General features: G+C 41.0%; 1 protein-coding gene across 1 annotated transcript in view; it reads right to left on the reverse strand.

Moving 5' to 3' along the window:
- The window catches only part of FGD5 (FYVE, RhoGEF and PH domain containing 5), a 182727-nt gene that overhangs the window by 157584 nt on the left and 10120 nt on the right, over positions 1–15023 (reverse strand). Inside the window, exon 2 of the mRNA XM_083353847.1 lies at positions 6388–9304. Coding sequence (XP_083209973.1) covers positions 6388–9304 — 2917 coding nt within the window. The remainder of the gene's footprint in view (positions 1–6387; positions 9305–15023) is intronic.

Genomic DNA, 15023 nt, shown 5'->3' on the forward strand with positions numbered 1-15023 from the left:
CTTGGAGATAGAGAAAATAACAAAGAGGGAGAGAGTTGAAACAACAACATTAGTCAGGCTTATCCAGGTAACAGGCATGGAACTTTGTTGACTGTCGGGGAGCCCTGACATGCTTTTTATGCACCCATTTTGTGATGGTGGGAGGTCTTTCCATGCCACCAAGTATTGGGTCGACCCATGATGTTTTCTGGAGTCTAATATCTCTTTAATTTCAAAATGTTGCTCCCCTTCCACCATAATGGATTGTGGGGGGAAGGGGGGAAGCTGCTGCTGGACTTAAAGGGGAGGTTAGTTCCCATTTAAGCAGGCTGCAGGGAAATACAGGGTGGACCTGTCTCAATGGTTTTGGGAGTTCCAATTCCACTATTACTGGGTTAATTATGTGTTTTATGGGGAAGGGTCCTATGAATTTTGTCCTAGCTTTTTTGATGGCTGCAGGCATTTTATAAATTTTGTTGAGAGATATACTTCCCCCCCTCTTTTGAATGGTTTAGGTTCCATTCATTTCTTATCTGCCTGAATTTTATAAGCTTCCCTCGCTTCATCTAAAGCTTTTCTAACCACAGGCCAGATGTTTTGCAGCTGTTTAATCCATTCTTTCAAAGAGGAGATGGTGGGCTCATTAACAGGTAACTCAGGCATCGGGTTGAAACTTTGTCCTCTTGCCACTTGGAGCGGTGTGTAGCCAGTACTTGAATGCATTGCATTGTTGTAAGCGACTTCTGCGAAAGGCAGCAATTCAGTCCAGTTGTCTTGTTGGTAATTTATGAAGCATCTCAGGTATTGTTCTAATACTGAGTTTGAACATTCTGTCCCACCATTCATTTGCAGATGATGACTAGATGACAGTCCTTGACTGCTACCAAGTAGGTACAAAAAAGCTCTCCAGAACTCTGAGGTGAACTGGACCCCCCTGTCTGTTGTAATGCATTGTGGGGCCCCATTCAGCCAATATATGTGTAGTACAAATAATCTGGCTAAGGCTTTAGCAGTGGGAATCTTTTGGCAGGGTATGAAGTGGATCTGTTTGGAGAATAGGTCCATCACAACCCAAATGACAGTGTTTCTTGCACTTTCTGACAGTTCTACTATAAAATCCATAGAGATCTCTCCCCAGAGTGCTGAAGGACTGGCCAATGCTTGTAATAATCCTGGTGTTTTCCCATATCTCCGCTTTGCCGCTGCGCAGATGGGCAGCTTACCACGTAGCTTTCAATGTCCTTTTTCATAGATGGCCACCAGAATTGCCTTTTGGTCAAATGGAGAGTTTTCACAAACCCAAAATGCCCCACCATTTTCGAGTGATGGCAGAATTGTATGATTTTTATTCTCTGGGTTTTTGGCACATATAACTTTTCTCATACCCAGAGCAGTTCATCCTTCATAGAGCAAAGGTTCTTTTGGTTAAGGAACCATTTTTCGGTTTCTAATGCTCGTCTAAACTCAATCCCTGTTTCACTGTTCGAAGGTGGGGTTTTCCTAAAGTTTTCCTCCTATGATGCAGTCTGCCCTCAGGATCAGTGCTTTTGAATGGCACTTGGCTGCTCGATGGCCTTCTTTGCCACATCTGAACCAGGTGGTCAAACACGGGTTCACAGCCAGGGTCTTTGCCACCTCTTTCTTCCCTTCTGAGGGGGACCATCTCCAGGTCCAGTCCATTTGCTGTTGGCTGCATGCCAGGTCAATTTCAGTCTCTTCTGCCATTATGTACCAGCTATGGAGGCATGCTGGATCCCCTTGTGTGATGCAAGCCTGGTAGAGGTTGGCAGCCCGCCAAAGTCTCTAAACTCCTCAGTGTACTCGGCTACTTGTTATCTGCCCTGTTTTATGGTTTTTATGTGCTACTTGGCTTTTCAATCAGCTAGCATGTCCTCCAACCTCCTTCTCAGGGGTGCCATGAACAAGTTAAAATTCTGGAGCTTGGGAGCATCAACGTTATGCAGGGACACCATCCACCATGTAGCTGCACCTTCCAGGGCCAGGGTTATGATCTTGACGCGCCCACAGTCCCCAGGGATGTCCCATCCATATTTGTGCATGTAGCTCAGGAAGTGGGTTAGGAAAAAGCCCAACTGCTGGGGCGATCCATTGTACTTTATCCCCAGGGCTGGGACCTTGCGGTCAGGCAGTTGAGTCCCCCTCCTTCTGGCTCAGCATCCATCTCCTCCAGCTAGGGTGGCACGGACTGGGTTGGTGACCTCAGCTGTCACTCCAGAGGTTTCTGAGATGCTCTTGGAAGAGCCAGGGTTTGCAAATTCACTCTCCCAGCCCTCTTCTTCCTTGTCCAGACTCATGGCTATCGAACCCCAGCAGGGATCAGCCTCTTTTTCCTGCAGGTTTTTGAATGCCTCCACCAGCATGCCGATGGCTTGCTTGAGGAAGTGGTCAGAGTACGCTGGCCTCTCACCCTCATCTTTGCTGACATTTAGTGATCTCTCCATCTCATGCTTCCAACTGGGTTGATGGCTGCCATGCTTGAGGTTGATTTTCCTGGCTTTCATGTCCCAGTCGTCCTTCTTCCCCACTCCAATCGACAACCTCAGTTTCTCACAAGTATCCGCTTGTTGGATGTGCTGGTGGAGTCTGAGCTGCTGCTGCTCAGGCAAGAATTCAGCAAAGCCCCCTCCAAGTGCTCAGTTTCTCTCTTCTCACCTCCATGATTAGACATTATTTTGCATGGTCCCCATGGTAGGATTAGTCCTCCGGGTTGACCACTTTGCAGATGCTGCCTAATGTAAGGACCTGCCTCCATTTCTCTCCCAAGAAAGCAGAACTCTTTAAACTGGCATCATGTGAAAAGGAACTTTTATTGGCAAGTACAGAAAACAGGAAAGCTAGGCAGGATCGGAGGACTTCCTGCCCAAATCACTAGGTTAGACCCACGAAACAATAACCCCACCCCAACTGTCCATCTGTTTGGTTCAAACAGGCCAATCCACAGTGACATCGACCTGTGGGAAAACAAGCGATAAGGTGCCTCTCTCAAGATTGTTAGGTCCAGGGCTTTTTTTGTCATAGAATGCTCAGAACGGAGTTCCGGCATCTTTTTTGAATGGAACCTTGTAGGGTAGGCAAGGCGGGCTCTATGACATGTGTGAGTTCTGGCACCTTTTTCTTTTACAAAAAAAGCACTGGTTAGGTCTTCTCCGGTTCCTCCCTTTGTGCTGAGATAAGGCAGATAGCCCCAAGGCATTCCTTTCACACCCCATAAAGGATGCACCAAAGCAGATAGAGGAAACGGTCTACATGAACTACAAGCCCCCAGCCACCCCCTCCCCACACAGAGAATGGCAGAACCCAAATAACCTAAACCCAGAGAATATTCATAATTAATAATTGAGAGTTCTGACATATGGGCTATAACATATAACAACAATACATTCACACTATTCCAGTTGTGAGAAACCATGGTCCAGAAAAAACAAGTGGCGTTCCTTGCTTTGATGTTTCCAATCCCAGTATTTCAGATTAGTAAGGATATATAGTAGTATAACTGTTACCGTCCCATGGTGCCTCCAAGTGACCCCTTTTTAACTTCTTGTAATTAAATATTTGTAAACCACTTCATGAAAGGAAAAATAAACCTATACATCTAGTACTCAGTAGCTGTGTGGAGAGATAATGGATGATGACTTGATTCACTGAGATGGGTCTTCTATCTACCTACTCCTTGTAACACTGAAATGGTTCCAAAGTAGTACCTAAAAGGCTAGAAGTAGATTCCCAAAATCACAACCATTTTGCTGATAGTTGACAATACTAATGACCAACTCTTTTACTGGCTTTTTTGGACCCAAAGGCCTGCTCTTCTTCTGTATAACCGATTGCTTTTCATTGACTGAACAATGGCATTGTCACGGTATTGACATCTCTAAAGTTCCATTAAAAAAAAGTAAAGGTAAAGGTCCCCCCACACATGCGTGCTAGTCATTTCTGACTCTAGGGGCCGGTGCTCATCTCTGTTTCAAAGCCGAAGAGCCAGTGTTTGTCCGAGGACATCTCCGTGGTCATGTGGCCGGCATGACTAGATGCCAAAGGTGCACAGAACGCTGTTACCTTCCCACCATAGTGGTCCCTATTTTTCTACTTGCATTTTTATGTGCTTTCGAACTGCTAGGTTTGCAGAAGCTGGGACGAGTAACAGGTGCTCACTCTGCTACTCTGTAAGTTCCATTACCCAATCATTATTTTAATTATTAGTACTACATAGATAAATTTGAGGGAAAAGAAGTAACTATCCCTCAGAGGGTAATGTACTGCTTACTAACCCCCACATCAGTAATTGTAAAGAAAGATTATATCTAGCATGCTTTCATTATTGAGTTCTTGCCCTATAAATTTGATGGAATCTAATTAAGTATATTCACCAACAGCCAATACACATACTACAGTCTTCTGAATATGAAGAAATTAAATACATGGTCTAATGTAAGAACTTCCTGCAAATGTAGCATTTCAGAGCTGCAGAGCATTCTAAACAATATTATAGTTCAGGCATGTCAAACTCACAACGTCACGTGACATCGTGCGACGTATCGTGACTTTTCCCCCATTGCCGGCAATGGGGTGGGCGCGGTTTTGTGACGCATCCGGCCCATGGGCCGGCAGTTTGACATGCCTGTTATAGTATAGTATGACAGAGTTTTAAATCTGTTCATCATAACACAATATAGAGGAGCATCGAGATGAGAATTATTTAACTGTTATTTGAAAAGCTCCTAGCTGAAGTTTCACCCTGCTAAGGCGCTTTCATGGAGGAAGGAGCCAATTGCCATCAGATTCAATACCCCTCACCCCACATAAGCACATGGGATACCAGTCTTATTCTGAGTAGTCTTCCTGTAAATGAACTTAAGATGCAGTTCCAAGGTAAAAGTTAGTGAACTGACACTACTAAAGTTCTGTGTTACGTATTTCTATCTTTCTCCCTCCAAATGGTTAGAAAAACACATATTCTGGAACGCAGAGTTTCTAACAGTTTTTGAAATTCATTCAGACATTTTCCCAAACATTGATTGTGAAACTCTTTATAGCAGCCATGAACGTTGAGCAGGTCATAAGGTCTGTACCAGGAGTCAAGTCTAAACTACAGGTAGTCCTTGACTTATGACCACAATTGAGCTCAAAATTTCTGTTGCTAAGTGAGACGTTTGTTAAGTGGGTTTTGTCCCATTTTACAACCTTTCTGGCCACGGTTGTTAAATGAATCACTGCAATTGTTAAGTTAATAACCTGGTTAAGTGAATCTGGCTTCCCCATTGACTTCTCTTATCAGAAGGTCGCAGAAGGGGGATCACATGACCTTGGGACACAGCAACGCTCATAAGTGTGAACCAGTTGCCAAGCAACTGAATTTCGATCACATGATCAAGGGGCTGCTACAAAGGTCATAAGTGTGAAAAATGGTCATAAGTCACTTTTTAGTGCCATTGTAACTTTGAATGGTCACTAAATGAATTGTAGTAAGTCAAGGACTACCTGCATAGACTGAATCTTACATTTAAGGGAACCAGAGGTGACTATAACTCCTAGAGGAACAGATAAGAGTAATAGCAGGGAAACAGGAAGGGTAGAAGGCAGTATAATAGTTTAGAGGAAAATTCTGCCCTGGAGCTTCCATTCATTCCACAGGTAATCCTTGATTTACGACCACAATGTAGTCCAAAATTTCCATTGCTAAGGGAGATGGTTGTTAAGTTGTTAAGTTCTGCCCCATTTTATGACTTTAGTTGCCACAGTTGTTAAGTGAATAACTGCAGCTGTTAAGCTAGTAACATGTTTGTTAAGTGCCTCTGGCTTCCCCATTGGCTTTGCTTGTCAGAAGGTCGCAAAACAGGATCATGTGATCCGGAAGGCTGGAACAGTCATAAATGCCAAGCATCCAAATTTTGATCATGTGACCATGGGGGATGCTGCAACAGTTGTAAAAGTGAAAAATGGTTTTAGGTAGCTTTTTTCCAGTGACGCTGTAACTTCAGACGGTCACTAAAACGAATGGTTGTAAGTCAAGGACTACCTGTATTGGATTATACACAGAGGAGTTCAAAGCTACATCAGAAACATTATTCAAAACGAAAATGAGCAAAAATGAGCAAGTTTCACTCCAAACTTTACTGGATTTACTACAGCGGCCCAGATGTGAAAATCTAGCAATTTTCTGATAAGTATTGGAAGTAGGGAACATTTAAATTACATATATAAAATACCCTTATTATTATTTTTTTAAAAACCCAGGTCCTATTCTAAATACTTTATAGAAAGCATTTCCTGAAAAAAAGTGAGATAAGCCAAGCAAGTTTGAGAATCAGCCTTTAGCTCCCGATACACAGGAAGTCTAGTTTCTGCGGTCAAGGCTAACAGGCCTTATATAAATATGTGCTACAATACCTTTCGGTTTCCTGGTGGGTGGTTTGCTGTTTATTGTTTTCAAAGGCTGCAAAGCTGCTCATATCCACATAGCCATCATTCTCATTGGCAGCAGATAAGGCCCTGCTAGGATCTTCAAAAAATTCAGTAAAGGTTCCTGCCCTAGTGGGCCTCCGTGGAGGTATTTGTATATTTTCATAATCAGAATTCATGGCTGGGATATTCTCATAGTCAGAAGTGTCAGCGTTGGGAAATGAAATAGACCGGGGCTTCGTTAAAGGCAGAGGCATAAAAGGTGGTCTGGAACGATCCTCAAAAGACTCTACCCTTGACACACTTCTGCTAAACATTTTGGGGGTTCCTTTCCTCTTGCCATCCTTGTAGAAAAGAACAGTCGGAGATTCCGAAGCCCTCAGTTTGGCGGTCCGTGATAAAAGCTGAGGTGAACTACTCAAACTTCTTCTGTCCAGTTCCATCACCCTGGAAGGTCCGTGATAACTAGACTCAGAGGAGGATCTTGAAGAAGAAACATGGACATCTATGTGGACTTTGTTCTCTGCCTTCTTCTTGAATTTCAAAGTGAGAAACTTTTTAAAGGAGGACTTCTTTTTCTTGCAATGTTTGTCAGGAGATTCGCTGTCTATCAAAAGGGATGGGGAGCTTTTTGTGATGGGCTTCTTGGTGATACAGGCTAGTTCAAAGGGAGGTGGAATATCAACCACGGAGGAAGGAGTGGAGACCCCACTGGATGTAAGGTGGTTCCTCTGGGAAAAGCTACCCGAAGAACCAATTACATAGGGTAAAGACAGCTCATCCGTTCTGTTTAATCTGTTATAATCTAATATAGAGTTATCAGATTCTCGATACAGAGAGACAGGGATGTCTCTGCCTTCTACTGAATAAGATCGAGGGTACAAAATGAAGCGTCTTGGCTTTGCAGGTAGCGTTCTAGCCAGTTCCACATGTTTTCCTTCTGACCAACAGAAACTGTGTCTTAAATTTTCAGTAATCATGGTGTTTGTGCTCAAGGTCTGCGATTCAGTGTCTGTCCCTGTTTCTTCCGGAACTGTTTCTGGCACGTAACCAGGTACTTTCCCAGAGTGGGACCTTGTTCGAGTAACAATGTTTTTCCGATCTATGGAAAGCAAGTGGTTTTCATTTTCTATGTTCTCTCCCTCCCTGAAATCATTTGAGCTGTTTTGGATATCAGCCTCCTGCATCTCTCTTCCAGTGTAAAGAATTTCATTTGCTGTAGGCAAACTGTCTCCAAGGACATATGGGTCATCGAGGGAATCACTGGCTACTTCTCCATTGTTATCAGGCACAACCAACGCTTCGGGGACCACTGTAGCATCCTCAACTGCACATTCATTGGCTGAGTTTGTTTCCAATTTAGCTAATTCTCCAAGCTCGGTATCTTCAGTTGATGTTTCTCTGCTTAGATTTGGGGCAGTTTCCTCTTTATCATTGTGATCCACCTCGAATACTGGATTATCCAAATGCGTATCTTCTAAAGTACATTCACTTGCACTGTGATCTCCAGGTAAAACATCTGACTTAGATTCTTTTCTAAGCTGCGAATCAGATTTGTGCCCATTCGTATCTTCAGAACTGAGGGATGGGTTATTATCAGGCATTTCAGTCTCTTTTCCTGACAAATCTTCATCTAAATCTTCATCTGGAGAATCCTGAGCATCCTCACTACCCTCATTTCCAAAGGGAATGATCTGGCAGCTATCCTCCATCATCTCTGTGTCTATCATTTCATTTTTTTCTCCAGAGTCTTCCCCTGATTCACATTCAGTCTCTGATATTTCTACCACATTCTTCACTTCAGTAGTTTGGCAACCATTGTCGAGAACTTCTCCCTCACCATTTGGGTCTATTTCATCTTCCTTTTCATCCATTTCATTTGTGGTCTCTCTAAAATTCTCTTCAATACCAAGCTCGGACCCACTTGGTTCTAATCCAGTGTCCACATCAGCATCCTTAGCGATGTGAACATCAGCATCTTCTGTAAACTTTCCTTCTTTAGTCCAGGCTGAATCATTATCACTGCGATTTGCTGGGCCCGATTCTAGATCAGTATTTAATTGTTCCTCTTCCAAAAACTGAACTGCCCCTTTGCGAATTAGAGGCAGATCTTCTTCTGCTGATATTGGCTCCTCTAAATGCTTGAAAATGATATCATCATATATAGTTTCTTTCAAAGATTCTCCATTCAATATTTTGCCGTCCATATTATACTCATTGTTATCATTTACCAAATCCAGTTTGCTTAGAGCTTCATCTGCACAGTTCATTTTGGTCTCACTGGGATGATCTTCACTGCCAAGTTTTTCATATTCATCTCTTCTAGCATCTTCTTTTTCCCTTTCAAATGTTTCAGGGCAGTCATTTGCTGGTATTTCAGTCGATCCCACAGAGTTGTCTCCCACTGATTCAGTATCCTTGTTCTTCATTACATTTATTGGGCAGCCACATACTTCACTGCTGTCCATACAATTACCATCTTCCTCACCTATTGGTCCAAGAGTGTGCAAGATCTCATTCTCGGCTTGCTCCTGCTCACAGTCACTACATGTTTTATCAGTCAGTTCAAGATCAGGAATCACAATGTATTCGTTGCCATCTTCTGACTCTGGACACTCTGTGCTGTTGCACTGATTTTCTTCATAAAGTTCTGCTTCCAGTTTTCCATTGGGATATTTGTTAAAGGTATTATTAGCAAAAACACTGGATCTCTGTAAAATTGTTGGATCGCTGTCAGCGGAGATTTTTGGCTTGGGAGCAATGGGTGGTTTTGGACCCCTAGACATAGAGTTTAAATTATGAAATGTGCCAGCCCTTGATAGTGATGGAGGAAATTTGGAAGCAGCTATGGAAGCCAGATGACTGAAGATCTTTGGTTTTGGGGCCAGTGGTGGTTTTGTAAGATCTGGAACAGAAAAGAAAAAAAACAGGAAATGTTATATTAACAAGCTTCTACATTACTAAGAAACATTTAGTTGCTAATATGTTCCTTAAAACATATTGTAGATATACAAAGTAGAGGAAATGATAGCTTTAGTGTATTTGTTGGATTGGTGGGAAACAAGGAACAAGAAACTGTCCCATTCAGTCTGCATAGCCTCAAGCAAGCAAGCTCCTTCTCAAAGTCTGCTTTCCTTCCAACATCAGCAAGAGCTTGGCTGCCCTACTTCTTAGATTCAGAGAAGACCAGAAAGGGACCAGGACTTTTAATATAGCCTCATGCTCAGTGCAAGAATCCAAGTGAAAGTGATTCCTGCTGGATGGCTGTCCAGCCTACTTGTCCACATCCAACAAATAAAAAAGCTCACATAACCTCCTTTAGTAATAAGGTTGTCTGATAAACTACTCTGTGAAGATGCTTATGTGCAACCCAGATCTATTTCATGAAACGTAAAATTATTATTCCAGGTTCCCAGTAGAGAAAAGTTTCTGCTTTCTTCTTTATGCTTTTTCTTCAAATATTTCAACAATCTCCCTTCAATTATTATTTTTTTCTAGGCCACACAGTCCCAATCCCATTAGTCTCACGTACAGAAGATATTGAGGTTCGGTTTTACCTCAGTGACATCATTTATTTTAAGCACGGGGGGGGGGGGGCAGGGATCAGATATAGAGCCTGAGTCTGACTCTAGACTACTCTGTAGAACAAAGTGGGCCTCACAGGCTGTTTCATTGATTCAGTTAAGGGTCCACCATGCTGCATAAATCTGCTAAACCAGTTCTCTGTGGGCGCGCCAGACCTTTGGAACAGCTTACCGGTTGAGCTCCGGACGGCCCCCGACCTTCGCTCCTTCCGGCGCGATCTTAAAACATTCTTTTTCGAACAAGCTGGCCTGGTCTGACGGGGTGGGGTTGGGTTTTTTTTTTAAATTAGTTTTTAACTTAATATGTATTGATTTTATGGGCATGATGTTTAATTGGTTTTTAATGGTTTTTTAATTTTTGTATCTGATTTTTATTGTGTATTGCCCTGTTCACCGCCCTGAGTCCTTCGGGAGAAGGGCGGTATAGAAATCAAATTATTAAATTAAATTAAATTAAATTAAATACTGGATGAAAAGAGGGCAGTGTTAACCGATATTATACCAGGGCAATTTAGGTCAAACTACTCTTCCCTAGTCAGGAAATCTAAAGAAAATTCATAGTCAGGACTTGAAGGAGCCAGGAACAAGGAGCTTACTAATGTAGAGAAGTCTAGCCGCTTTTCTCCTGGCATAAGGACTTATGGGATATCAGGAAAGAGTAGAGGCAGTGAGCATCTGTGTATTCCCCAGACGGGTAGTCCTCAACTTCATTAGCATGTCCCCAGACGGGTAGTTCTCAACTTCATTAGCATGACTGTGTGGCGATAGGTACAAAGTAGCAAGTTATAACCAGGTTAATGGTTGGGTGTGATGTGATGATCATGTGATGAGAACCTAGTTTAAGAGTCAGAAAGGCCATTGCCCTTATGTTATGGTTCATGAAAAACCAGATGCTGGACTAAATAAGAGTCCAAAATGTTTTTTTATCTATGATCCATACTAAATAAATATAATTCTGCAGTTTATTATCCATGGGGTGCTGGAAAAAAAAACTTCACTCCTCCCCATCTGTGCAAAGTTCACTCCCCCCCCATTTCCACAAACTTTCAGAGCCCCAACATAAAAACAAACAAATAAAGTTTTCACTAGAAAAAATGTGGCCTAATGTAGAATTTTTTTGGTCTTGTCAGGCAACCTAAATCCTAATAAAGTTGTCACTTAATCTTAGGATTTAGGTTGCCTGTCAAGACCAAAAAAAATTCTATATTAGGCCACATTTTTTCTAGTCAGTTATTAAGACAGCAAAAACCAGTTTGAGCTAGAGGTTAAGGCACCAGGCTAGAAACTGGGAAATGGTGAGTTCTAGTCCTCTCTGAGGCACAAAGCCAGCTGCATGACCTTGGGCCAATCACTTTCTCTCAGCTTTAGGCAGTGACAAAGCTTCTGAAAATGTGCCCAGAAAACTATAAGGACCAGTTCAGAGAGTCTCCAGGAGTCAAAACTGAATTGAAAGCACACAAATAAATACATAAATAAAAATGAAAATTAGAATGCACAGAGCACAAAGAAGACCTATGCAATTGCAATCATAATATACTTCTCTAATTTCTCTAATATACTTCTCTAACATTTTATTTTCTGTTAACAAATAAAGTTCCATAGACTGAAAAGGAGCTTGGAGGTCACTTCATCTAGACATCTGTTCAGAATAAAATGTATAATAATAGATGCATTTACAACATCCTTGTGAAATGGCCATCCAGTGATAGCTGAATATATCTCCATTAAAGAAGAGACCTTTATTTCTTGTAGCGGGCACTATTGAATAATGCTAACGTTTAGAAATTATTTCCTGATGTTAGCCAATCTGTGCTCTCCTGAAATTTTCATCCTTGGGGCAACAGAAACATATTTACTCCCTGAACTTATAGTCTTCAGACATTTGAAGACAGTAATCAGTAATCACTGGTTGATCAGGAGCAAACATGTCCAAAAATATTCTACTGGACTGCTGCTCATTGCCAATTAAATAGAAGTCCAGTTTGAACCAGTTTTACATCTTACTCTGACAGTGAGTTTGAATCATGTGGTCTCCCACAAAATAGATAGGACTTCAAAGTACTCAACTCTGATTAAATCAAATTCTTTGTGCTAATTAGAAAGTGTCCTGCTTGTAATTAGGGGGAGGACTGTAACTGGGGTCAGCATAAATTCACCATATAATTTCTTTAGTTGTTTTGCTTGTTCTTAATAGAACAGTATAAAGGGAATGTCTTTTTGGCAAATGGCTTTATTTTGTTTTATTACCACTGTAAATGCTCACAAAGGCTTTATGATTGATGGGCTTGGCAGCTTTGGGTTCTGTTTTAGTTACAGAAAAAGGAGTAGGAGCTTTCTTCGCCACACCCCAGCTCAGGATATCACAATGAGCCTTGTTGTTGTCTGCCAGTATGAGATACCCAAGAGAATTACCTCTGTCTTTTACTCTTATTATTTCCCAAATAGAAATCAAATGTGGGATTCCCTTGCATTTTAGTGCCACATTTTTTTAAAAAATCCAGTCTATCACAGCTTTTGATTATTTGATTGTGCTATATATGATGATACTTCACTAATTCTCTTATCAAAAGCCATTCATTAAACGCCCATATACTCTTGTTATAATGGAACAATGGATTTGATCAGTGTTTAAACCAATCATTCCTCAGCTTGATGGTGTTCAGCCGTATCAAATAACAAAATTCCATCATCCATTCCCATGCTTGCTGGAAATTCTGAGGACTGCAGCCCACCAACTCCGGATGTTGCTCTAGTAACACTGGTTCTGAATAACTGTGATCTCCATATACAGCCTTGTTATTGCTCTTTATATTTATTGCATTTCAGTCGGGAGTAGGGTATTTGTGTGCATGCAAGAAAAAATGGAAATTCTCCTAGGATAAATTGCAATCATATTTGACAGAAACATCTGCACAATTGGCCTATTTGTATTTCACAACTGAAAGTGACCTGTGCAAGAGGTACTTTAAGATGTAAAAACCTTTAAAAATCTTTGTTCGTTTCAGGAACTGGGCCACTGAACTGCTAGTGGAGGAGGGGGGAAGCTGGGAGGCGATAACAACACTCTAAGCCTAAGGAAAGCTATCCAGCATCACTTTTTCATAGGCCTCCTCCCCTTATTGTTTGAAGCTTCCTTGTCAGGCTTTGCTTCTTCCTCTGCTTGTCCACTTTCCTCTGGATGAGAGTTGGTTCCTGCAGGGCTGTGTCCCTTTCAAGAATCCCATTCAGTTTAAACTTTCAAAGGATCTCTAAGCTTTCTTTTATGATGAAAGTGGTTAAGAAACTGTAGGCTTTTGATTTCCTGTATAGTAGTAAATATTTGCTAGTTACTTTTCTTCTGGTGTCCCTTTGACACATAGGGAGTTTTTCATGGTTTGCTAACAGAGTGGGATATGAGACTGCACCATTCTAGGATGCCCATGAAGAACACCATGTTTTCAACTCTCAGAGCAAAACTGTATCCTATTTGATCATAAAATACTTTTAGCCTCTTTTATGAGAAGCAATATATAAATATTTTTAATAAATAATCATCTGAATTGTCTCTGAATCTGGAAGATGCTGACATACTCTTTGTGCAGGACAGTATATACAGAATTATCTTTAGAGTATTTTTCACTGCTGCTGAGAGTACCATGCCAAAAAAGTTGAATTTTCCAACCTATAAATAAATATTTGCAAATATTTATCTATTATTTATATTATCTATTAGTTATTTTGTAAAGTATATTATGAGAGATAGATATAGATATGACAGATAGAATTACACATATACAAACCCTCTTACATATACACTCTTAGTTATTTTATACCTAACCAGCTAAACATTCACCATTTGTAGTTCAGATAATATCACTCAGTTTTTGAGTATTATTGTACTGCAATATCAGTTTGAATCCTCATGATCTTCAAGATAATTACTTCTATTATCTTGCTGACCATAACTCAATTATGCAACTTATAATATCTTAATACAAATTATACTGTCTTTCTAGGTCCAAACCCTGCATTCATGAAGCAGTGTCACATTCTAATCAATACATTATCTCTTCTGAATATGTCCCTTGCTCTCTGGCATTTGTGAGGATTGAATTGCTGTATCTTTTTAAAAACACATTTCTGCTTCTCTCCCAAACAGTACCATTTTATTTGCACAAATCCATATAGTGGATTTACATTTTGCTAAACTAGGATGGAAGAGACATATACCATAAGAATTCCCAATAGTTCTGGGAATGTGTTAACTTTTTATATGAGATAGAAAGTAGAAAGACAGCAGAGGGACAGTGGAAAAGAATGGAGCAGCTCAGTCACATTGGCAATCACAGTCTCTACAAATCAATAGCCTTTGCTTGGCAGACAGTTTAAATTGAATCAAGTGGTCCTCAACTGAAAGCAAAACCAATAGTACACCTTCCTATGTCCTTGTCTCTGCGTACTGCAAGGAAAATCCAGTATGTGTAGAAAGTTATTTCTCAGACGAAGATGTTCACACACATATTCTGTCCGTGCTTAAGATTCACCTGATGGAATTCTATACCTTAAGATCACAAGTCTGCTTGAAATCAGCTGTCAATATCAAAAGGTGCGCATATAAATTTCAATTCTGAAATTTAATTGGATAAAAACTTTACTCTTCCAAATGGTTTATACAGTATCAGCCTTCTCCAGCTGTGATGTAGTATCAGCTTCTGCCAAACCTATTATTGCTGTTGGGTAGGAGTGATAACTATAGCAACTGGTTTAGGAATATTAGTCTGCATGTTGTTAGAAACAAAAACAGTCTGTTGAATTAGAGCATTCAGTTCTAAATAAAGTAATATATGTGCAGGTTCCAATTCATACAAAAGACTAGCATTAGGGCTGTCTCCAGCCAAGCTTCTCACCCTTGGAAGATCAGGAGCCTCTTGATCTTCCTCCTCCTCCTTGTTCTACAAGAGCAATAGAAGAGGGATTATAGCAAGCTCCTCCATTGGACTCCATCGTAGTGGCACAGACATACTGTAGATCTACTTGGAGAACACAACTTCTCTGAAGCTG

The sequence above is a fragment of the Vipera ursinii genome, assembly GCF_947247035.1.
Source record: "Vipera ursinii genome assembly, chromosome: 2".
Taxonomy (NCBI): domain Eukaryota; kingdom Metazoa; phylum Chordata; class Lepidosauria; order Squamata; family Viperidae; genus Vipera; species Vipera ursinii.